General features: G+C 38.6%; 2 protein-coding genes across 4 annotated transcripts in view; one reads left to right on the top strand and one right to left on the bottom strand.

The window, feature by feature from the left end:
• The window catches only part of LOC109082946 (protein unc-80 homolog), a 44,346-nt gene extending 22,879 nt beyond the window's left edge, over positions 1 to 21,467 (top strand). Inside the window, exons 26-64 of the mRNA XM_042725666.1 lie at positions 172 to 355; positions 442 to 654; positions 1,550 to 1,650; positions 1,736 to 1,931; positions 2,780 to 2,892; positions 2,999 to 3,137; positions 3,326 to 3,507; positions 3,620 to 3,751; positions 3,887 to 4,073; positions 4,706 to 4,837; positions 5,006 to 5,149; positions 5,229 to 5,329; positions 5,423 to 5,509; positions 6,170 to 6,353; positions 6,444 to 6,538; positions 6,626 to 6,715; positions 6,838 to 6,939; positions 7,126 to 7,306; positions 8,039 to 8,304; positions 8,413 to 8,547; positions 8,661 to 8,799; positions 8,905 to 9,001; positions 9,181 to 9,351; positions 9,467 to 9,559; positions 10,739 to 10,957; positions 11,048 to 11,248; positions 12,255 to 12,378; positions 12,456 to 12,581; positions 12,677 to 12,800; positions 12,887 to 13,093; positions 13,200 to 13,384; positions 13,876 to 14,041; positions 14,326 to 14,505; positions 15,512 to 15,659; positions 15,833 to 15,889; positions 16,652 to 16,733; positions 16,823 to 16,922; positions 17,927 to 18,129; positions 20,262 to 21,467. Of these exons, the coding sequence (XP_042581600.1) occupies positions 172 to 355; positions 442 to 654; positions 1,550 to 1,650; positions 1,736 to 1,931; positions 2,780 to 2,892; positions 2,999 to 3,137; positions 3,326 to 3,507; positions 3,620 to 3,751; positions 3,887 to 4,073; positions 4,706 to 4,837; positions 5,006 to 5,149; positions 5,229 to 5,329; positions 5,423 to 5,509; positions 6,170 to 6,353; positions 6,444 to 6,538; positions 6,626 to 6,715; positions 6,838 to 6,939; positions 7,126 to 7,306; positions 8,039 to 8,304; positions 8,413 to 8,547; positions 8,661 to 8,799; positions 8,905 to 9,001; positions 9,181 to 9,351; positions 9,467 to 9,559; positions 10,739 to 10,957; positions 11,048 to 11,248; positions 12,255 to 12,378; positions 12,456 to 12,581; positions 12,677 to 12,800; positions 12,887 to 13,093; positions 13,200 to 13,384; positions 13,876 to 14,041; positions 14,326 to 14,505; positions 15,512 to 15,659; positions 15,833 to 15,889; positions 16,652 to 16,733; positions 16,823 to 16,922; positions 17,927 to 18,129; positions 20,262 to 20,597 (5,922 nt within the window). The 3' untranslated portion in view covers positions 20,598 to 21,467. The remainder of the gene's footprint in view (positions 1 to 171; positions 356 to 441; positions 655 to 1,549; positions 1,651 to 1,735; positions 1,932 to 2,779; positions 2,893 to 2,998; positions 3,138 to 3,325; positions 3,508 to 3,619; positions 3,752 to 3,886; positions 4,074 to 4,705; positions 4,838 to 5,005; positions 5,150 to 5,228; positions 5,330 to 5,422; positions 5,510 to 6,169; positions 6,354 to 6,443; positions 6,539 to 6,625; positions 6,716 to 6,837; positions 6,940 to 7,125; positions 7,307 to 8,038; positions 8,305 to 8,412; positions 8,548 to 8,660; positions 8,800 to 8,904; positions 9,002 to 9,180; positions 9,352 to 9,466; positions 9,560 to 10,738; positions 10,958 to 11,047; positions 11,249 to 12,254; positions 12,379 to 12,455; positions 12,582 to 12,676; positions 12,801 to 12,886; positions 13,094 to 13,199; positions 13,385 to 13,875; positions 14,042 to 14,325; positions 14,506 to 15,511; positions 15,660 to 15,832; positions 15,890 to 16,651; positions 16,734 to 16,822; positions 16,923 to 17,926; positions 18,130 to 20,261) is intronic.
• Positions 21,468 to 21,595: 128 nt separating this feature from the next.
• On the bottom strand, positions 21,596 to 22,988 carry si:ch73-193c12.2 (vicilin-like seed storage protein At2g18540). Of its 3 annotated transcripts, none has more exons than XR_006154997.1 (4): positions 22,676 to 22,918; positions 22,510 to 22,603; positions 22,326 to 22,413; positions 21,596 to 22,180 (listed from the first exon to the last, which is right to left on the bottom strand). XR_006154997.1 is itself a non-coding variant. In XM_019072407.2 (4 exons), the coding sequence occupies exons 1-4, from the start codon at positions 22,774 to 22,776 to the stop codon at positions 21,659 to 21,661; spliced, it is 732 nt and encodes a 243-aa protein (XP_018927952.1). In that variant the 5' UTR covers positions 22,777 to 22,988; the 3' UTR covers positions 21,596 to 21,658. The 3 variants fall into 3 exon arrangements, 2 of the variants coding, with proteins under 2 accessions (XP_018927952.1, XP_018927951.1); XM_019072407.2 differs by having other exon boundaries at positions 22,749 to 22,988; XM_019072406.2 differs by having other exon boundaries at positions 22,717 to 22,920.
• Positions 22,989 to 23,014: the final 26 nt, after the last annotated feature.

Here is a 23,014-nt window from a genome sequence, read left to right as displayed (position 1 = left end):
GACTAACTGAAAAAATAAATTTACTGAATAGAATTAGGAATGGCAAATGAATATCCCTGTTGAAGCCTTGCTGCATATTCAGCCTGTTTGACTTATGATTGAAGGGTAAGCGGATCTTAAATTGCATAGTAAAAGAATACATATAGCAGGCTTGTCTTTTGATTTCAATAGGATTTAGAGAGCTGTCGTTTGCGTCTGGACCCTGAGCTAGGCCGTCACCGCTATGAGAGGAAGATCAGCTTTGCAGGAATCCTGGATGATGAGGATGGACACGACGATTCTCTGAATAGCAGCAGCCACACCCTCAAGTCTGACACTGGCTGTGAGGAAAAGAAATCATCGCAAGAGCCACTGGGTAAAATGAAAAAGGAATAATTGTCTACATGTTTGATCAAGGCTAAAGTCTGATTTACCATTTTCTTTTTTCTCGTCTTTCTTCAGCTCCAATTAGAAAGATCCGTATTGGTGGCTCTCGGTTACTACAAATTAAAGGAGCAAGGAGTTTCCGGGTAAAGAAAGGAGGCTCTTTATCTTCTATTCGCAGAGCGGGGAGTCTGAAAGGCACTAAGATGTCCAGACAGGACTCTGAGTCTGAGAATGACGCAGAATCGGAACGACTGCTCTCCCAGAGTAGAGATACTGTCACTGATATAGGTCAGACAGCCCTTCTCTAGCCCTATATGAATTTATTTTGGCTAGACTTCATGTATCTGAGGGCTTTAATGTTAAATTTGTAAGTGTCATAGTTATGGAGCTGGCCAAAGCTTCCAAACCTTATTTGGGGAGACATGCATAACGGGAAAAAATGGCAAATGTATAATTAACCTTGCTGAATTATAGAAAGAAAGAAAAAATTGTTAGGCTGACCCAGATAACACAAGGATGATATAATTCTTTTACTAAACATATCTAAATGTACATATTATGACTTAATGGTCGCTTTGTAAAGCTAAGTGTCATAAGATATTAAGGTGTTTTTTTAACTTCAGTCTGGATGGCTATTTTGCAGTTCTTTCATTGAATGTGTCTCAGAAATGTAACATTGAACATTTAAATTTAACACTGAAGAAAGAGTAACATTAAGCTATTTGAAAGGTTTTTACTGCTGCTTTAAATCTTCAGAGTGAGAGATACATGAAAAAAAATTGCATGCATTGTATAAGATAAAGGAGATGTCAAATGTCTAAAAGATAAATAAATAAAAAGGATTCATTTCTATATATAATTATATTTCTGATTCAAGCTGAAACTTTTTCTATGTAACTTTTTAGCTTGATTTACATGATTTTTTTTTTGGATTATACAAGGCTTATTTGCTATATGAAAACTATAACGTCAAAGCAATACATCTAAAACATATAACTGCCCACTTCCAAAACTAAAACATACATTTTGTCATTGCCACAAATAGATATGCCAAACAAATATGTTTATACAGATAACAGCTTTTCTGCACATTACTAACAGTTATGCAGTAAACCAAAAATTGGCAACATAAATAAGAACTTGTTTTCAGTGATTAAAATGTGTGTATGTGTTATATGTTTAGGGAGCCCTTGGAGTGCTAGCGAGCCAAGCATTGAACCTGAGGGTCCTGGCAGCACAGGGGGTGTGGAGGACAACTACCATCGCAACATGTCCTGGCTACATGTAAGTACCAGCACCCTGTCTTTTCCCTGTGTGAAATAAATGTGTCTGATATTTGTCTGATACAATCCGCTTTCTCAATTTCCAGATCATGATTCTGCTGTGCAACCAGCAGAGTTTCATCTGCACTCATGTGGATTTCTGCCACCCTCGCTGCTATCAGCACCACAGCCGCTCATGTGCTCGGCTCGTCCGTGCCATCAAACTTCTATACGGAGAGACAGTAGACAGTCTGAAAGAGAACAGCACTACCGGCAATATCAGCCAAAACACAAAAAAAGAAACACAAAACAAGTTTTCCATTTCACCCAACCAGTTTGCCCAAAACAGAATAATAGAAACATAAAACAAGTTTTTTTTTTTATTATTATTATTGTGCGGACACAACGCAGCATTGTTAGTTATTTGTCCCAGTTTTATACATAATACCCCTAAAAATTCTAAACATGCACAAATACGCAACATGCTGTTTTCTTTTTTTAAGATTTTTTTTTTGCCAATTTTGCCTGTATTATGATAGGACAGTTTAGAGATGACAGGAGAGGGAGAGTGGGGTGGGACTGGGAAAGGTCCTCAAGCTGGGATTCGAACTCGGGACACTTTTAGCACAAAGGTGCTGTGTGTCAGTGCGCAGCTCACAAGGCAATTGGCGTGGACCAACATGCTTGTTTTCTGAAGGAAATTCAATATCTGGTGTAAAAAATGGCCACACATGTGTTGATATTTTTATATTTATAACATACAGTATAGTTAAGCAATATCACGCCAGCAGGAGGGCTATTTTCCTGAATATTAGCACAATTAGCAAACATTTTAGACACAAAGCCTCAACAAAACCATTGTACATCTCCAGTCAACACACAGTGGTGTTTGGCTGCTAAATGAATCTGTGTTTTAAACAAATCAGTTGAGCGAATGATTCAGCAACACTTTCACTTGCTTTGTTCTTGAATGAAGCAGTCCTTTTAATACATTGAATTTATTTATAACTCATTAAGCTTGCATCTTTTAAGCCACCCTAAAAATACACTGTACCGTATGTGTTGACTAAAGGCTCTCAGGTGCAACCTAAATGAGCCCTTCCTAGCTCAGCCTGCCCAGGTACAGTATATAATTTTTTTTTTGTGTGTGTGTCAGTGTTCAGACAAATCCTGCCTCCGGACCCCATCCATGAAGAGACGCCCCACTGACAGCAGTGCTGAGGGGAAAAAAGACACTGGCATGCTAAAGTACATCCGCAACCAGGTCTCTCCTTACTGTCCATTACTGGTGTATAAGCTATTGCTGTTGTTACAAATCCATAAAGACTGCGTGTTAGTTGTGCTAGGTGTACTATGTTCTATTCCTTTAGGTAATGAGTCTGTCTCCAGCCCCTTTGTCCTTGCTTATAAAAGCAGCCCCTATCCTGACTGACGACATGTATGGAGACATTTTGCCTGCAGCATGGGAGCTCCTGCTGAGTGTGGATGAACATATGGCTGCAGCTGCAGGTCTGTCTAGCTAATATATTCCTCCCTTGCTCAGGAATCTTGTCATTAGCTAGTTAATGCCGTTTTTGTCAACTGTGCTACATTTTAAAGCATGTAGATTTTTTACACATTTAACACAATGCAAAACTTGTGCAGTCTATATTCATCCATCCATTTCTTAAAATGATTCTCTATATGCAAACAAATAGCTGCCCTGTTCCTGCTGTGCGCGGTGAAGGTGCCAGATGGAGTGACCGAAATGATGATGGCTGAGTTTCAGCATCAGGAAGCATGTCAGAGAATTAACTCCATTTTGAAATTCTACACTGTCTGGAGATTCCGGTACCAAGTGTGGCCTCGGATGGAAGAGGGGGCTCAGCAGATATTTAAGGTAGGTCCATTTGATTTTTACAATTTACCTGCAGTATGCATATTATACTCTGATATTACTTTGTTTTGAATCATTCTAACAAATGAATATCAATACTGATGTTGTTTCATAGATTCCTCCACCCAGCATTAACTTCACACTGCCCTCTCCTATCCTGGGAATGCCCTGTGTGCCTATATTTGACCCTCCATGGGTTCCTGTTAATGCAGGCACTGTTCCAGATGCAATCAGTGAAGATCAGTTTGTAGGTTTTTGTGGCCTACTGCATCAAAACTTTGCTGCCATAAGGCAATATGGTCATGCCCAAATTAAAATTTTACATAAGATGTTTTCCCGTTTTCCACCATTCATTTCCTTCTCTGCTCCCTATACATTTCAGAAATCATTCTCGGCACGAGCAGTATCTCGCTCTCACCAACGGGCAGAACACATCCTGAAGAACATGCAGCAGGAGGAAGAGAAGAGGAGGCTCGGTCGTGAGGCCAGCATCATCACAGCCATCCCTATCGCTCAGGAGGCCTGCTATGAGCCCACATGTAGTCCACCACCTGAGCAAGAAGAGGAAGGTGTGTCATTTCTGTGCTGTACCAGTTAGGGTTATATCATAATCATTTTCTTGATCTTTTCAGATTCATTTTACTATCAAAACAGTTACATAAGTTATTTCCTATAGCTCAAAACATGGTCCAAAAAGAGCATTGATTGTAACTTAGCTGGCAAAAAATCTTGTTACCTACAAAGGCAGGAAATTCAGAACAATTATACATATATATATATATATATATATATATATATATATATATATATATATATATATATACACATAACCACTCACATTCATTATTAAGTACTATTATTATCTAAAGACTTATAAATGAATGTATTTAGCTTGATTCAAGGATATTAATATGTGGCAGTTTTTTTTTTTTGGGTGTATGACACTTCCCTGTAAGTCTTAAATGGCTTGTGTCAGAAAGAAAGTGGGAAGTGGTCATTAATAAATATATATACACATATATACATATATATTGGATTTCAGTATGATGTGACCTCTTTAAGTGAAGGTTGTCAGGATTTCACTTTAAGCCCAATGATCAATCCTGAAAACAGTTTTACACCTCATGGGTTTTCAGAACATGTTCATAGAGAGGAGCTGTTTATGAATAAATATAATATCTGGTGTCCTCTTCTCTGTCAGTAGAAGATGTGGTGAACTTGACATCACGTCGTCTGTCCGTCAGCCCCTCTTGTGCCTCCAGTAACTCCCACAGAAACTACTCCTTCCGCAGGGGCTCTGTGTGGTCAGTGCGGTCAGTGGTCAGTGCTGAAGGTAAGAAACAGTCAAAATGATCTATATTCACATGCTGCTGCATTCACTGACCTGTACACTCTTTTCACCATGAACACGTTTAGGTACAGGTTAAGGAATAATCAAATCTTATATTCATAGACCGTCATTGAAATTGTTTTATAAATATTGTTTGTTTTACCATACAAGATGATGAGAACACAACAGAACTCACACCAACACATCACATGCTGCAGCCACCCCAGTCTGTTTTCCCACCATGCATCTGTGCTGCTGTGTTGCCCATTGTGCACCTGATGGAAGATGGAGAAGTTCGGGAGGATGGAGTTGCAGGTGAGTGGCAAAACATTTTTTACCCACTGCTCTTTTAGACCCTCACACTAATTTATTTCTTTGTTTTGTGTTCCCACAGTGTGTGCTGTTGCTCAGCAGGTTTTGTGGAACTGCCTGATCGAAGATCCAGCCTTGGTTCTTAGACATTTTCTGGAGAAACTCACAGTCAGTAATAGACAGGTAAGGTCACTAAATAAGTCATGCTTTTTAGAGAGGAAAAGATGAACATGTGCTGTTATATGATGAAATATATGTGATGGTTATTGTTCACAGGATGAACTGATGTACATGCTGAGGAAACTGCTTCTTAACATTGGGGATTTGCCTGCACAGACCTCGCACATTCTTTTCAACTATCTGGTGAGACCTTAGCATGATTTTTCAACACTAATGTGATGAATGCACTTTTATTGAGCACTCTTAAAAATAATAAATCGGCCAAAAAGTTTTTTTCAGAAATTCCATAGAACAGATATTTTGGATTCCGGGAACATTTTTCTTAGTGCCATAAAGAGCTTTTTTGTAAAGCACAATTATTTATTTTATTTTATTTTATTTATTTTTTTGGCAAGGTTTGCAAGGCAATCTTTGTTTTAAAATATCCAAAATTCCAAAGAATGAAAATTGTGTTGTCTTTTACTCACTATCATATCATTCCAAACCCTTCAGACTTAGAATAGTCTTCAAAACAAAATTATATTTTTATGAAACCAAGGGGTATCAGTCCCTCCATTGAATTAAATTGATACAAAAACTCATAAAGGCACCATAAAATTAATCTAAATGAGTCGAGTGGTTCATCATATGTGATGTTTCCTCTGTAAATGTGTATGTCCTTGTTTAAGTGTAAATAAAAGCCTAAATAAATCTGTTCATCATAACAAGTGACCATGTCTCTTCACAAGATTTGTATTAAACCACTCAGTTCACATCTTTTAAAAGTAAAGGATGCAGGGATTCTGCAGATCTACATATCAAACTTGACATGTGCAATCTCTTATTTTTCTAATTTTTTCCTAGGTGGGCTTGATCATGTACTTTGTAAGGACTCCCTGTGAGTGGGGCATGGATGCCATTTCAGCCACTTTGACCTTTCTGTGGGAGATTGTGGGTTATGTGGAGGGACTGTTTTTTAAAGACCTTAAACAGACTATGAAGAAAGAACAGTGTGAGGTCAAGCTTCTGGTTACTGCCTCCATGCCAGGTTGCATATTTCAGCATTACTCCATACAGACAATAAGTTAACTAGTGTCTTTTTCGTGTTTATAACTGTGCCTGTAAATTGTGTGCCTAGGAACCAAAACCCTGGTGGTTCATGGACAGAATGAGTGTGACATTCCCACACAGTTACCAGTGCATGAAGACACCCAGTTTGAAGCCCTTTTGAAGGTCATTGTTAGAGCTGTAAATCATTATTTAGCTATATTTTAACAATATAACATCCTTTTCATTATTACTTATATGTTTTCACACCAGGAGTGTTTAGAATTCTTCAATATTCCAGAGGCTCGCTCTGCTAACTATTTTTTGATGGATAAGCGTTGGAACCTTATACACTATGCCAAGGTGGGTATTGGTTGTTTCTGAACAGATCTACACATTTCAAAAGATAGATACTATATATTCTTGATAGTAAACACCAGATTGTTTGTATGTTGACTGAAAATTGCTATGCCTCTCTACATCAGACCTATGTGCGAGACATCTACCCTTTCAGAAGATCAGTGTCTCCTCAACTCAACCTGGTTCATATGCTTCCAGAGAAGGGCCAGGAGCTCATTCAGAAACAGGTGAGTTTTGTGAATTTTACCATTAAGGGAGTAACTCACAAAATGGAGTTTTTTGTAATATGAAGGTGGCTTTAGAAATTATGATCCATTGTTGAATTCATATACTGTACGTAACTTTTTCATTAGAGCAAATTTCTTAGTTTAGTTAAGAAGATATAGCACAAATAACCATACTTTTTTTTGCAGGTGTTTTCTAGAAAGTTGGAAGAGATTGGCCGAGTTCTGTTCATCATCTCGCTTACCCAGCGTATGCCTGCTATGCACAAACAATCCCACGTCTCCATGCTTCAGGAAGACCTTCTGCGACTGCCGTCATTTCCTCGCTCTGCCATTGATGCTGAGTTCACGCTCTTCAATGAGCCTCTAGGTGACTGAGAAAAACATTTTGGTCATTTAACTGTCTAGCCATTTGATAATTGGTGTCAGTTCACCAAAAGTCCTGTATGGCAAGTTTGGATGATTTTATCCGTCTTACAATATTACGTGAAGATATCAGTTCAAGTCTTGCTCATTGTAATCATTTCTAACAATATAAATAGGCCTGCTCTAGAAGCTAATAATCAGATAGCTGATTTGAATTGTAGAATGACAAAATTATTCATGCACACAGACAAATCACACACAATCACGTAAGTTTATTCTTAACATAAAATAAGCATGAACTGAAAACCTTGACTAACATTTCTTCTATTCAACTGAAAAAGCTTATTAACAAAAAAAAAACAAAACAAAAAATCAGGAATTGATTAGAATTGATTCGGTCATAGAAAAGGGTTTTTGCTAATTAAAAGGAGGCAGATCAGCAAGTTTGTAGTCAGTTGCCTTACTGCCATAAACTACTGCGAGCAAACAAAATCTTTTACTTGTTTGGAATTCATTTATTGCTACACATTTTTCTGCTTGATTCAAGTCAGTAACAGAAGAATATTTACTTATATATAATTTTGAAGCATCATAACATTTAAACTAGCATTCAAACAAACTGCTTTAGCTTGATTTTACATAGCCAGTTGCAAAAATACATGACCCCTCGCCCCCTATATTATATAATCGATAATATAATAAATTGGTAAATCAATATATATTTCCCCCTTCCCAGGCAAAGAGCTCTTTGGTTTGGACACTTTACATAAGGTCCTATGGATCAAACTGCTGGAGGAGATGTTTCTAGGCATGCCCAGTGAATACCCTTGGGGTGATGAGATTATGCTATTTCTGAATGTGTTTAATGGTGCCCTGCTCCTACATCCCGAGGACAGCGCCCTCCTCAGGCAGTACAGCGCCACTGCCATCAACACAGCTGTACACTTCAACCACCTCTTCTCCCTCAGTGGCTATCAGTGGATCCTTCCTACTATGCTCCAGGTTATCCGCAAACATACAAGTTATTTTTATTAAGTATCACTTAGCAATGTTTTTTTTTCTGTTTTTATGATGCTAATTCTGTTTTGTGTTGCTGCTGTTGTTTGCTGGACATACGCAGATTATGAGAGTAACCCATTGTTGCGTCGAGGGATTGAATTCTGCTGCAGGCAGTTCTATATTCTCCACCGCAAACCTTTCATATTGCAGCTCTTCGCTAGTGTGGCCCCACTGCTGGAGTTCACTGTAAGAACACTGAGCTTTAATGATCAACTCTTCATTCATAGACGTGTTATTACAGTGTTATTACAGCACTATTAAACACTGCATTTATGACATTACTTTTTTTTTTCTTATAGACTCGCACTAGTACTGGTTTATCGAAAGGAGTGTCTTCACAGTGTCTTTTTGATCTGCTGGTATCTTTGGAGGGAGAGACTGCAGATTCGCTGGATGCTCTGGAGCTGGTGAAGGCTGAGAAACCTCTCCGCTCTCTGGGTAAAATAGCTCACAGAGCTCCTGGAGGATACATAGCTTAGACTGACCCTCATGCTCCATGTCACATGAACAGACTTATGCTATTGTTTTGGGTTTCTTTTTCAGATTTTTGCTATGGTAATGAGGACCTGGCGTTTTCAATCAGTGAAGCCATAAAGCTCTGTGTCACAGTGGTTGCTTATGCTCCAGAGTCCTACCGCAGGTTTGTATCTTGCAGATTTCAATCAAATTCTTTAGGAATTCACAATATATATTGGCACCATACCAGTTATAAGCAGATATCACATGCCTATTAATACTGGATATATATTGTTGAATATATGCTTTTTGAAAAGAGAAAATTCTGTTTGCAAGATAGAAAATATCTGTTTCTCTTGTCAGTTTGCAGATGCTGATGGTTCTTGAGGCTTTGGTTCCGTGTTACCTGCAGAAGATGAAGGGTAACACACAGACTCTGGAGTCGGCGTCTGCAGCGAGGGATGAGATTGCTGCCATAGCTGCTCTGGCCACTTCTCTGCAGGCTCTGCTCTACAGTGTGGAGGCCTTGACACGGTCAGTCCCAGAACACAGCCTTTACTGTAATTACATACTGTCCTAGAGTCCTAGATATTCCCTGTGTCATGTATAATTTTTTATTGTGTCATCATTTGATTTTTTTCATTCATAGACCTATGACTGCACCCCAGATGAGTCGATGTGATCAAGGCCACAAGGGAGCAACTACAGCCAACCACACCATGTCTGGAGGACCAAACACCAGGTCAGGGCAGATATAATGTGTTCATTCCTATTGTACACAATACAATATTTGTATAAAGAGTACAGTACAGTGTTCACAGTCTAGATAAGTGGTTAAAGACACCGTTTACAGTTGAAATAGCTAATACTGTATGGAATCAGTTTCTATTTTTGTGACTCGTTACAGTTTCTTCTTTTTTTATTGGGGCATCATAACAAAATAATACAGTTGACATACAGAAACTGTCCCTTTCCCTTCCCAACTGGCCCACCTTTTTAAAGGTTTTAAAGCCTACAATATGACTTATGTTCAGAGTTGTCTGGTTCTTTGTAGTAGGAAATTTCCGAGAAAATAAAAGAAGAATCAATTACTATAGCAGCAGATATGGTACTTTCTTGTTCAGATTATGTTTTCCAGATATTTTATCTTTACAAGGCTAGTCATTTCTGCATTTATATGGTTATTTATATGGGGGGACTCATGGCCTAATGGTTATAGAGTAGAGTATAGAGAAGGTTGCGGGTTCGAGTCTCAGGTCCTGCAGGGATTGTAGGTGGGGGGAGTGAATAACCAATCAGCCACTCTCTTCCACCCTCAATACCACTGAGGTGAGACCCTTGAGCATGGCAACGAACCCCCAGCTACTCCCCAGGCGCCGCAGCAATATGGCTGCTCACTGCTCCGGGTGTGTGTTCACGGTGTATGTGTGTGTTCACTACAGTGTGTGCGCACTTTGATGGGTAAAATGCAGAGCACAAATTCCGAGTAGGGTAACCATACTTGGCCACACACATTACTTCACTTTCACTTTATCACAGGAACCATGGATATACAGTACATCAAACCATCAAAAATAAATACGTTTTCACTTGCAGTTTTCATTCAGCTGCATATAATTTGATTTCAAGAATTCCTTTGTCAAATACATGCATTTGGGTCATTTTAACTGAGTATTTTATGTATTGTCCATTTAACCCAACATATTCCTCATCCCAGCTTCCTCCTTCTCCCAGCTGCCATATAAGAAGGTCACTATGCTGACACCTACTGTATATTATTATAGCAAAGTAGTATAACAGAAAATGTTTGCAGTGCCTGAACACATATGGTTTGCATGTTGAACTGATTTGCAAATAACAGTACAGTAACAACAAAACAAGCAGTAGTTGTTTGAAAGTGCTCTGGTTTGACTCTCTGCAGGGATAACCTGCACCTGCTGGAGGAGGGTCAGGGAATACTGAGGGAGGAACTGGATGAGCGTATCACCCGTGAAGAGTTCCGTCGCCCCCGTGAGTCTCTGCTTAACATCTGCACAGAGTTTTACAAGCACTGTGGTCCACGCCTCAAAATCCTGCAGAATGTGGCAGGAGAACCCAGAGTCACTGCTCTAGAGCTGCTGGATATCAAGTCTCATATGAGGTGAAACAAAAGCTACTTACAGTAGTTTAAACATCCAGTAGCATGATGGAGCAACTAAGTCATAGCATACATTTCTATCATGTTTTACAGATTGGCAGAAATCGCCCACTCCCTTCTCAAATTGGCCCCGTATGACACGCTGACCATGGAAAGCAGAGGACTACGCCGCTACATCACAGAAATGTTACCCATCACCGATTGGTCAGCAGAAGCCATTCGTCCCGCCCTCATCCTCATTCTGAAGAGGCTGGATCGCATGTTTAACAAGATTCATAAGATGCCCACACTCAGGTGCGTTCACCCTCAGGCTCTGTGCACCAGGTATGTCCTCACGCTGATCTCTAGCCCTCCACCATCTGTGTTTCTGTATTCACTGGTGGAGCTCTGCTGGCCTTATCAGTGCTATCACATCTTTGAGATGTGATGGTCAGCTGCCGCTTTTGTGCTTTGTTGTTGTGCTTTGTTTTCCATTGTCTCATTATGATTTCAAAAAAAAGTTGAATAAATGGTGAACTAAATGTTGTAAAGCAAAAAGTATGCCTAGGAATATTATATCTTGCTTTTGTGTACGTACTATGAGCTTGCTTATGTTTGTGAAGTATTGTCTACAATACTCTTATGCAATATATTTAAACGTAAAGTATTCTGCCTAAAGCACTATTTCATATAGGCATTATTTATGTGAGTAGCAGTGCAAAGATTTTTTTCCAGCAGCAGAAGGGATTCATTACAAAATTTGATATTTCCAGAAAGAGAAGAAAAATCACATGCACAAATTTGCATGATTGGGACATTTTGTGCACATAATGAACTTTATGGACTTTCAAATGTAGTTTTGTGGATATAGTGAAGTTTCTTCTGCATGTGGAAAACTAAAATTTTATTGTGCATGCAAAATTGCTAATATTTCTGAAAAACATATATGTGCACAATAAAACTTTTATGTGTGCATGGGAAAATGTTTTTGTGTTTTTAGTATAAAGGTTTCATGTGCATATACACTATTATTCATTTAAATTGTAATACTACTTGGTTTTACTGTATTTTTTATCAAATAAATCCAGCCTTGATTAGCATAAGTGACTTCTTTCAAAATCATCAGTCTGAATTATTTAAAACTTTTGACCTGTAATCTATTAACTTTCTAATGCATAAACAGATTTTTGTTTTTCTGGAAAATTCCACTTTTGGTGCTCTGTAATTCAGTGACTAGTGACAGAAAACATTGTATGATACCATGTTGATGACCAGCTTTTAAAAGTGTGTGAGATGAATATCTCTGTGTGTTGTTTTTCAGGCGGCAGGTGGAGTGGGAGGCAGCTAGCAGTCTGATTGAAGGGATTTGTTTGACACTTCATCGGCAACCAATCATTTCCTTCCTCCCTCACCTGCGATCTCTAATCAACGTTTGTGTCAACCTGGTGAGTCCCAAACAGCTGTTGCCGATGAGCTCCTTTGTGTGATGTATATTTGTTTACATAAAAATGTATGTGTTTAGGTGATGGGGGTTGTGGGGCCATCTAGTGTGGCAGATGGACTTCCCTTGTTGCATCTAAGTCCATACCTGTCTCCTCCCCTTCCCTTCAGTACAGCAGTTGTGCGTTTGGTTGCCATGCAGATCCAGGTATAATCTGTTTCTATCTATAAATATTTCTAATATGCATTTCAGTTCACTGATATATTTATGGACGTATGTTTAATGTCTTCCTCCAATTCTAGGCTTTAAAGGATGACTTCCCACTCAGTCATGTGATCTCCCCCTTCACCAATCAGGAGAGACGAGAGGGGATGCTGCTCAACCTCTTGATTCCATTTGTTTTGACTGTGGGCTCAGGGAGTAAAGGTCAGCCTAAGAGAACAAAAAGAATCTCAAAGTCATAATGCATTTGGATGTAATTTACAATGTTTATTTATATTTTTCCTTTATAGACAGCCCTCATCTGGAGCAGCCAGAGGTTTTTCTACTTTTGCAGACAGTCATTAATATCCTGTTACCTCCACGCATTATCAGCACTTCCCGCAGTAAGAACTTTGTTCTGGATGCATCTCCTGCCCACTGCTCCACCCCAGGGGACACTGGGAAAGACCTGCGTAGAGAGGGACTGGCTGAATCCACCAGCCAAGCAGCTTATCTTGGTACTAGAGCCCTGGAGACGGTTGGATGGTGTGATATAAGATTTTTTTTTTTTAAAGATGTCTGTACATTTTATATATATTTTTTTCTTTTAATCTGTTTTTCTAGCTCTGAAGGTGGTCTTAGTCTGCTTTGAGCGACAGTTGGGTAATCAGTGGTACAAGCTGAGTCTGCAGGTCAAGGAAATGGCCCTGCGTAAAGTTGGTGGTCTGGCTTTCTGGGATTTTATTGACTTCATAGTGCGCACAAGAATTCCAATCTTCATTCTATTGCGCCCCTTCATACAATGCAAGGTGGGCGGATTTTGAGGATATGTACTACCTTTTTGAACTCTCTATTAGTGGTTGACCGATATGGGTTTTTAATAGCCAATGCCTGTATATGTATATGGTATCACACATTTACTTTAAGTTAGTAAATAACACATGTACTGCTGCTACATTAAAATTACTACTTATTTTATAATTTAAAGTCACCATGAAATAGAAACTGACAATTGGAAAATTGTCACAATGGAATATTGTATATTATTAATTATCAAACAACAATGCAATCAAGTGAGTCTTTTAACCACTATCAGTTCACACTGTTTGTATCCTGTGCACAGATGGACTATGACACAACATTAATCAGTCATCACAATTCCGAATATCGGCCAATTTATCAGCCTTGGCAATATATCAGTTGCTCATTTGTTTCTATCTATGGTCCTTTTTTTCTGCCACCTCTGTATACTTCTGCAAGATTGATATTCATGAAAAAGTCTTCATGTCTCTACTTTCAGCTGTTGACCCAACCAGCTGAGTCTCAGGAGGAGATCACGGCCCGTCACCATATTGCAGAGCAACTAGAGCGTCGTTTCATCCCACGGTCCCTCTGCAAGAGCTCTCTGTTTGCTGAGTTCAGCAACGAGCTCAAGATCCTGAAAGAGGCTGTACATAGTGGCTCCGGTGAGAACTGGCTTAATCGGTATATTACCTAGAAAACAGAAGTTAACCTACCTTTTGTTGAAAACTCAGAAGCGAAGGCCAGGAGACTCTTGGGTATCATTGTAGTTTATATACATTTAGGGGCAGTGAGTTCAGTGAGCAGTTTTTAAGATTTCAGGATTCCTCAATTTATTTAAATAGGCCTTGGTCTTGTATGAGCTGCTGGGAGGTGTTCGAAATATGGCCACCGAGTGAACAGACTTTACTTGAAAGGGACTTTGACTTTATTTCTCCCTGTTTTTCAGCGTACCAAGGAAAGACTTCTATCAGTACTGTTGGCACGTCCACCTCTGCATACAGGTTGAGTCTGGCCACCATGTCCCGCTCCAACACCGGCACAGGAACTGTCTGGGAGCAGGAGAGCCAACCCTCACGCCAGCCCTCACAGGACACACTCAGTCGTACCGATGAGGAGGAGGAGGAAAGTGTGTGATTCATCCTCTTTGGTTCCTCTCAAAACATTTAAATTCTGTCATCATTTATTCACCCTCATGTCGTTCCAAATGACATCACTTTCTTTATAAACCTGTTCATTTAAAAGATCTGACTTAAAAGAACAGTCTGTTCATGAATATATATGTGACATATATATGACTGGACCACAAAACCATTTTCATAAAACCAGTTATAAGTGTCAATATTTCAAAATTCAATATTTCAAAACGTCAAAATTGAGATTTATACATCATAATCTGAATAAATAAGTTTTTCAGTGATGTATGGTTTGTTAGGATAGGGCAATATTTGTTACAACTATTAGAAAATCTGGAATCTGAGGGTGCAAAAAAAAAAATTTCTAAAATTGAGAAAATCACCTTTAAAGTTGTTCAAATTAAGTTCTTAGCATTACATCTTACTAAGCAATTTAGTTTTAATATATTTACAGTAGGAAATTTATAAAATATTTTCATGGAACATGATCTTTACTTGATATCCTAATGGTTTTTGGCATAAAAGAAAAATCAATCATTTTGACCCATACAATGTATTTTTGTCTATTGCTACAAATATACCCCAGCGACTGCTTTTGTGGTCCATGGTCACATATATGAATGGACATACATAACATTTTGATCTAGACAGGTGGAGCTGGGGGAGGTGGAGGGTTTCAGAGAAACTGAGTACGCTGCAGGACCAGCTTATAGCAAATACTAAACCAGACTATTTAAATGTTGAGCAACAATGCAATTATTGGCTGCAGAATTAGCTTGTGCCATATAGTAAATTATATTATTGCTAAGAGTGCATGTAAAAGACCTATCTGTTATCTACAGTTTCATGACTGAAATATTTTATTATTATTATTTTTAACAATGATTTCAAGCAGCAAGGTAAGTTTAATATAAAATAGGAATTACAGGAATTTTATAGATGCAGCTGCTATTGTTATTATTGAATGATCCATATTAATGCTTACTCTGTCGCTTTCAGATGACTCCATCAGCGTCCCCAGCGTGGTAAGTGAGCACGAAGCTTTCCTCCCCAGGCTCATTTCCCAGCGGCGTTTCTCCAGTCACGCCACAGGGTCGGCTGCCACTCAGCCTGAACCAGGCATGAGCACCATGCTGCCCAGTCACAGGTAAACAGACACCCCTCTTCACAACTGAAGCTCATTCAGACCGAAAACTGTCTATAACCTTGTTTATCCAATCTTACCATATCTTTCCCTTTAAGAGAGGGCTGATCTACAGCTGGGGGGTTGCATGTCTCTCTTATTATTCCCCTAATCTTGTTCCCTGCCCAACTCTACAGTGAACCCAATGTGCTAGATGAATCCCAGGGGCTTCTGGAGGAGGGTAACCTGTCTAGGTACAGTGTCACGGCCCTGTGTGTGAAGTGTCTCACCGTCTGTGTGCCAGGGCTGGGCCTGCCTTCCCTGTTCATCACATCCAACTTAATTCCTCACTAGGATCTCTCTCTTTCTCTTTCTCTTTCTCTTTCTCTTTCTCTTTCTCTTTCTCTTCTCATCCACTCCAAGTCACTATTTCTTTCTGTCTTTCTTTCTCTCTTGGCTAGGGACAATGATGCCCGTCTACGTTTTATCACTTTGTGGTACTCATGTCATCTCCAGTGAGCCTCATGGTGTCATGGTGTCCACTCATGTTTCAGGCTTTTTGCTGCTCAAATTGGAGTTCCTCTCTGGGGGGCCAATCTGTGGGGCTGGGGAGTATGGTCTAGCAGGTGTAAAGTAGACAATAAGACATGAAGAAATGTCTTTTTTCAGATCTGACATCAAATGAATCTGACAAATTCTTATACAAAAATGGCTTCGTTTATATTGGATGTTCACATCCTCTTGCTCACACTGCTATACCAGCTTCACTATTCCCCTTTGTTTTTTGTGGATGACATTGCAGGTTCTGTCCTGCGATTCATGCTTTCTTGATTCGTCCCTGTCCCTGTGTTTGATTGGTGGAGGGCTGTGGACTAATGGGGATTTGTGGATGGGACACATTTCCTTTTAACTCTCCAATTAATCGGGAGGATTTAACAGGGATTGTGTTTAGCTCTTCGGGCAGTTCGAGCTCATCAGCTCTGTTTGTGTGTCTGTCCTTTGGTTTTATTCTGCAGGGTTGCCAGCGTGCAGAGTGAACCAGGACAGCAGAATCTGCTAATCCAGCCACCTCTCGGTCGTAAGAGAGGACTTAGGCAGGTGAGCGCTCAGAAACATAAAACACAGTCTTATTTTTTGCCTTAGGTATATTATGTCAAGGCATAAAATTGAGGCACTGTGTCTTGTAGCTTCGGCGACCCCTGCTGTCTATACAGAGGGTGCAGGACGAGTCTCGTGGACGTCAGGGAGCCAGACTCTCAACAACCCGCAGGACCATTCAGCCTAAGAGTAATTGTTGTTTGTGTAATTACATTTAAAAAAGAAAATGAATATGAGTGGTGATTATGTGTATATGTGTATGTTTATAGCATGGATAATATAATATAATATAATATAATATAATATAATATAATATAATATAATATAATATAATATAATAAAAACAACAAACCTTAATATAAAATAATATAATATAATATAATATAAATGTGTATCATTATTGGTAAGTTATTGTACATAACATAAAAACCCTTCATTGCAGTCTATGAATTCCTTTTTCTTTGTGGATGTCAGCAGATTTAATGCCAAGTATAATAAATAGATTAATGTAATATACACAAATAAATTACATTATTATGAATAATAATATTAATAAAAATATTTATGATTGCAAAACCATTGTTATATTAAAAATATGAGATTTTAATAATTATACAGTAGACTGCATATATAAAAATTACATATCAGTATCCACTCTAAATACATAATTAGAAAAAAAATTAACTTAATTGAATTATTATATTATTTTATAATACAAAGACATACCTAAAATACACAATGTATAATTTTTAATACATTTTCAACTTGGCTTTTCTATAAGCAATCTATGGAATATTAATTTTACATTGCTTAAATCCACTGAATAGTAATTTTAAGACATCAGTATTTTAGCATTATTTTATCAAAACCAACAAAGACTTCCCAGCATAATATTAAAGGTCCTTCTCACACCAGGAGTAGGCCTTTTTTGCCTTTTTAAAAAGCAATTGAACAAATGAATAATGTGGAGGCCTTAGAAAGCCATGTTCCAAATTTGATATGGTTTTATAGGGTTAAGTACATCCACTCAGATGGCGACTGTAAGAACCAGATAAAGTTTCTTATAGTTCAAACTGTAGTGCATAGTGCTAGCAAAAACGATGTTATGAATTTGATTCCCAGGAAACTGCATGAAGTAATAGTGTATACTAATGAATTTCTAGAGTCTAATGAATCTGTCATCTTTTCTTCAGCTCACAGTGACCAAAAGAGGTCTGTCACTTTCACTGAGACCCAGCAGGAACTGGCTGGCAGATCTCCCACTGCCACTCCCAGCACCAGCAGCAGCTTACCAGGGGTCACAGAGGTCGGGAAGCTGAGCCATGCTCCTTCCGCCACATCAGAGTCCTCATCACCTAGCATCAAAACTGCCCAGCACAAACCAGCATGGCCACAGGTCTGATTGTACCCACTGTCAGTCATAAGAGCACATTGTTTGAATGAAAGCTTGCAGAGTTGTTGCTTAAGCACATGCTTAGGTTTATATGCAGCTAATGAAAATATGTTGTAAGAGCATTTTGATATCATTCCCATTAAGTAATTAAACAGAAAAGTTATTTCTTAATGTTCAGTTTTTTAAATGTTTTGGAAATATTTTATGTAATTATTAAGGAAACATTCTATTTTATAATTTTGCAAACATTAGGGGAATGTTACATTTGAAACATTCTGAATCAAGTGGTGACATTTAAAAAAAAAATGTTAGACAAACTTCTAAAATGTTTCAGAAAAATATTCCATAAACAATGTATAGATAATGTTTTTGTGCTAACAGTTCAAGACCACATAACTTTTAACAAATATTCTATTAAAGTTACTGGAAGAACATTTTTTTTTTATACCTTTGAGAGAACTTTACCAGAATATTATGGAAATTCTGAGAATGTCCCTGTTAGCTGGATATGAACATTTCTGTACTGTACAGGTGCATCTCAATAAATTAGAATGTTGTGGAAAAGTTCATTTATTTCAGTAATTCAACTCAAATTGTAAAACTCAGGGATTAAATAAATTCAATGCACACAGACTAAACTAGTTTAAGTCTTTGGTTTTTTTTAATTGTGATTATTTTGGCTCACATTTAACAAAAACCCACCAATTCACTCTCAACAAATTAGAATACTTCATAAGACCAATAAAAAAAATTTTTAGTGAATTGTTGGGCTTCTGGAATGTATGTTCATTTACTGTACATGTACTCAATACATGGTAGGGGCTCCTTTTGCTTTAATTACTGCCTCAATTCGGCGTGGCATGGAGGTGATCAGTTTGTGGCACTGCTGAGGTTGTAGGAAGCCCAGGTTTCTTTGACAGTGGCCTTCAGCTCATCACATTTTTGGTCTCTTGTTTCTCATTTTCCTCTTTACAATACACCATAGATTCTCTATGGGGTTCAGGCCTGGTGAGTTTGCTGGCCAGTCAAGCACACCAACAACATGGTCATTTAACCAACTTTTGGTGCTTTTGTCAGTGTGGGCAGGTTCCAAATCCTGCTGGAAAATGAAATCAGCATCTTCAAAAAGCTGGTCAGTAGAAGGAAGCATGAAGTGCTACAAAATTTCTTGGTAAATGGTTGAAGTGACTTTGGTTTTCAAAAAACACAATAGACCAACACCAGCAGATAACATTGCACCCCAAATCATCACAGACTGTGGAAACTTAACACTGGACTTCAAGCAACTTGGGCTATGAGCTTCTCCACCCTTCCTCCAGACTCTAGGATCTTGGTTTCCAAATTAAATACAAAACTTGCTCTCATCTGAAAAGAGGACTTTGGACCACCGGGCAACAGTCCAGTTCTTCTTCTCCTTAGCCCAGGTAAGACGCCTCTGACGTTCTCTGCGGTTCAGGAGTGGCTTAACAAGAGGAATACGACAACTGTAGACAAATTCCTTGACACGTCTGTGTGTGGTGGCTCTTGATGCCTTGACGCCAGCCTCAGTCCATTCCTTGTGAAGTTCACTCAAATTCTTGAATCGATTTTGCTTGGTTGTGCATCTTTTTCTTCCACACTTTTTCTTTCCACTCAACTTTCTGTTAACATGCTTAGACACAGCACTCTGTGAACAGCCAGCTTATTGGCAATGAATGTTTGTGACTTACCCTCCTTGTGAAGGGTGTCAATGATTGTCTTCTGGACAACTGTCAGATCAGCAGTCTTCCCCATGATTGTGTAGCCTAGTGAACCAAACTGAGAGACCATTTTGAAGACTCAGGAAACATTAGCTGATTGGCATGTCACCATATTCTAATTTGTTGAAATTGGTAGGTTTTTGTTAAATGTGAGCCAAAATCATCACAATTAAAAGAACCAAAGACTTAAACTATTTCAGTCTGTGTGCATTGAATTTATTGAATACACGAGTTTCACAATTTGAGTTGAATTACTGAAATAAATTAACTTTTCCACGACATTCTAATTTATTGAGATGCACCTGTATGTTTGGGTGCAATGCGTGAGTGTCTTTAAAATTGAATGTAGCCATTTATACCTCTGAATCTGACACTTGCTTTATTTACTCCTCTCAGTATGAGAATAAAGACAGAAAAGATCAGGGGAGTGTACGAAGCAGTCTTTCTCCAACCCCCTCTGCTGCCTCAAGCTCCACTTCTAGAGCCTGCTCCCCTCTTCCTCCTCCCCTCCCCATCCTGAGTACACCATCCCGACTGGCCCCAACCCAGATCAGAGAAAGCCCAGAGGACGAAGAGACCACAGGGCTTCTGCAAAACACAGACACCTCCCCTAGTGTAGGAGAGGACCGTGGCACAGAGAACCCACTCCTGACCTCGCTGCTCACACCCCACGCTCTCTCTCCGCTCCCCCTGTCCCCTGTTGACCTGGATCTGGACGAGTCTCACGTGTGAGAATGTCCAGCTTTAGGATAATGTGCTAGTTTAACAGGAAGTGGAAAAAGAAATCCTGTGATCAGATTTCTTGAGTAACTTTATTTTGTTAATTTAAGCTATCATGGGACATCATTTGCAATTATTTATGAAGCACTGTGCATAATTCTACACACCAATGAAGCTAATTAACGTTAAAGTACCATTCAGTCTATAGTGAGATAAATGACATCATTTTAAATAAAATAAAATAAGCATTCTGTGAAAATTATAACTACAAAAACTGTCATTATATAGATGTATTCTAAATATTTGTCATCTATTAAAGAATTTATTTAAAGGATTATATAAAAATAGATATTTAGAATAAATATTATAAATGCTTTATTTTCAGAAATATAAAGACACTTGTATAATATTGTTGCCAAATATTTGTTTGCAAAGACAAATTCAAAGCACCTGCCAAATTTTCAACTGAAAACTTTTATTATATATATATATATATATATATATATATATATATATATATATATATATGTATGTATTTAAATAGAAATATTCTAAGTATCTTCCCGGCTGTTGTCCTGATTATGTTGGTGTTGATTCTTCTGTTAACCTCTGCGTAATTCAACTAATGCTTAAACTGACTCTAAAATACAACTATACTTTAAACTTTTTTTTTTTTTCAGAATTCTTCTACATAACATTTCGTGTTAAAATAGTAACTAGAGTATTATTTGAATGTCTCACACCCTTGTACTGTATTCAGAATGTAAAAGCTCAGCAGGTATTATATGTTTCTGTCTGTGCTGCTTTGTGGGTATATTGATTTATGTCTAATGTGTTGCTATCTGTTGAATTAGTTCAATAATAAATTATTTAATCCCGTCATGTTGTTTTGGGCTTTTTGGTTTATTACAATTAGCATAATTACCTAATTATTTGTATTTGTTGCATTTGTGAAAGACTAATCTAATACTAACTACTAATTTTAGGATTCAAAAGAACTAGACACATGATGGCAATGCAAAAGAGTTTATTTGTAGAAAATAAGCAGTTCTTGGAATGCATCAGTAACAGTTTTACTTATTGGCCATAAATGTCTCGAGGAGCTTAAAAAGCCTTTCTTCTCTAGCAGCAGCTTCTCTTTCTCTCCTCTCCTCTCTTTCTCTGTAGTCCCTTTCCAGCCTTTCTTCTCTTGCCAGCATGTCCTTCTCCCACCGTTCCTGTCTCGAAAGCATTTCTCGTTCCCTCCTCTCCTCCCTCTCCGACGTCTGTCTCTCTCTCACGTCTTCTCTCTCTGCAGCCCGTCTGTCTCGCTCTTCTTCTCTTGCTGCAGCTCGTCTGTCTCTCTCGTCCTCCCTCTCTGAAGCCAGCCTCTCTCGTTCCTCCTGTCTCTTTTCCATCTCCCGCACAGCTGTCAACCAGTCCTCTTCCTTTCTCTGCTTGATGGGTGGAGCATCCTGAGCAGATGAGGACACTTGGACAGGCGTGATGAAATGGTTGAGGGAGGTCTCGCTACTCAGTGCTCCATCCATGACTGCATACCACTTCCAGGTTGCAACTGATGTGTTTCCCCCAACCATACTGAGGCTTTTGAGGTCCTAGAGTAAATTATTAAAGAAAAAAAATTTATTATAGGTCAATGACAATGTTGTGAATTAAAAAATAAAATAAAAACCCAGTTTAAATTGTCTACCAAGTTCTTAGAAATGTACTCTTTATAATATAATAAATGCATGACATCACCTTATACTTCTGTTTTAGATTTTCCCACTTCTTTCGAACCCATGCAGGCGTCACTTTGCCCGCCAGCTGTTTCTCCTTCACATACAGCCTGTAGATTGAAAGATCAACAGCATCAAATAAACACGTGTACACGACAAGGCATGACAGCACTCGGTTAAGTCAAGACTGGAATGGATTTACTCACTCAAAGGCTTTGATGGCTGCATTTCTCCTCCCTGTAAACAGACTGTTGTTACTGGCTCTCCATGCAATCAGATCTGCCGTGTTAGCGTCAGTCCCTAAATGCACAGAGACGACTGGTAAACGTATGTGCCTCTGACCACCGCTTGAAAATGGAATAAATCACATACATTGACAAATTCGCGATATTGTTGTTTCAGCATGCCGTTACCGATACATTTTGCTGTAAAACGTGTTACTTGCATTTAAAGACTCCATCCTCCGAGCCCATTTTATATTTTTGTTTTGTTTAGCATTGCGTTTTCTTCTCCTGTCCTTTTGCTCTTGTGGGTGAGAATTAATTACAGCGCACTACCGCCCCCTAACGTAAAATACAACACATTTGTCCGTTAAAAGTGAATCACATTATCTCCCATGCAGTGTTTGAAATGGGTAGGATTGGAAAATTATTGAATTCTTATGCTTATAATTTTTACAGTAGGTGGTGGTGTAACGATTTAGTCGAGGAG

Source organism: Cyprinus carpio, chromosome B6, assembly GCF_018340385.1.
Source record: "Cyprinus carpio isolate SPL01 chromosome B6, ASM1834038v1, whole genome shotgun sequence".
NCBI lineage: Eukaryota > Metazoa > Chordata > Actinopteri > Cypriniformes > Cyprinidae > Cyprinus > Cyprinus carpio.
This window is presented reverse-complemented; position numbering and strand designations above follow the sequence as displayed.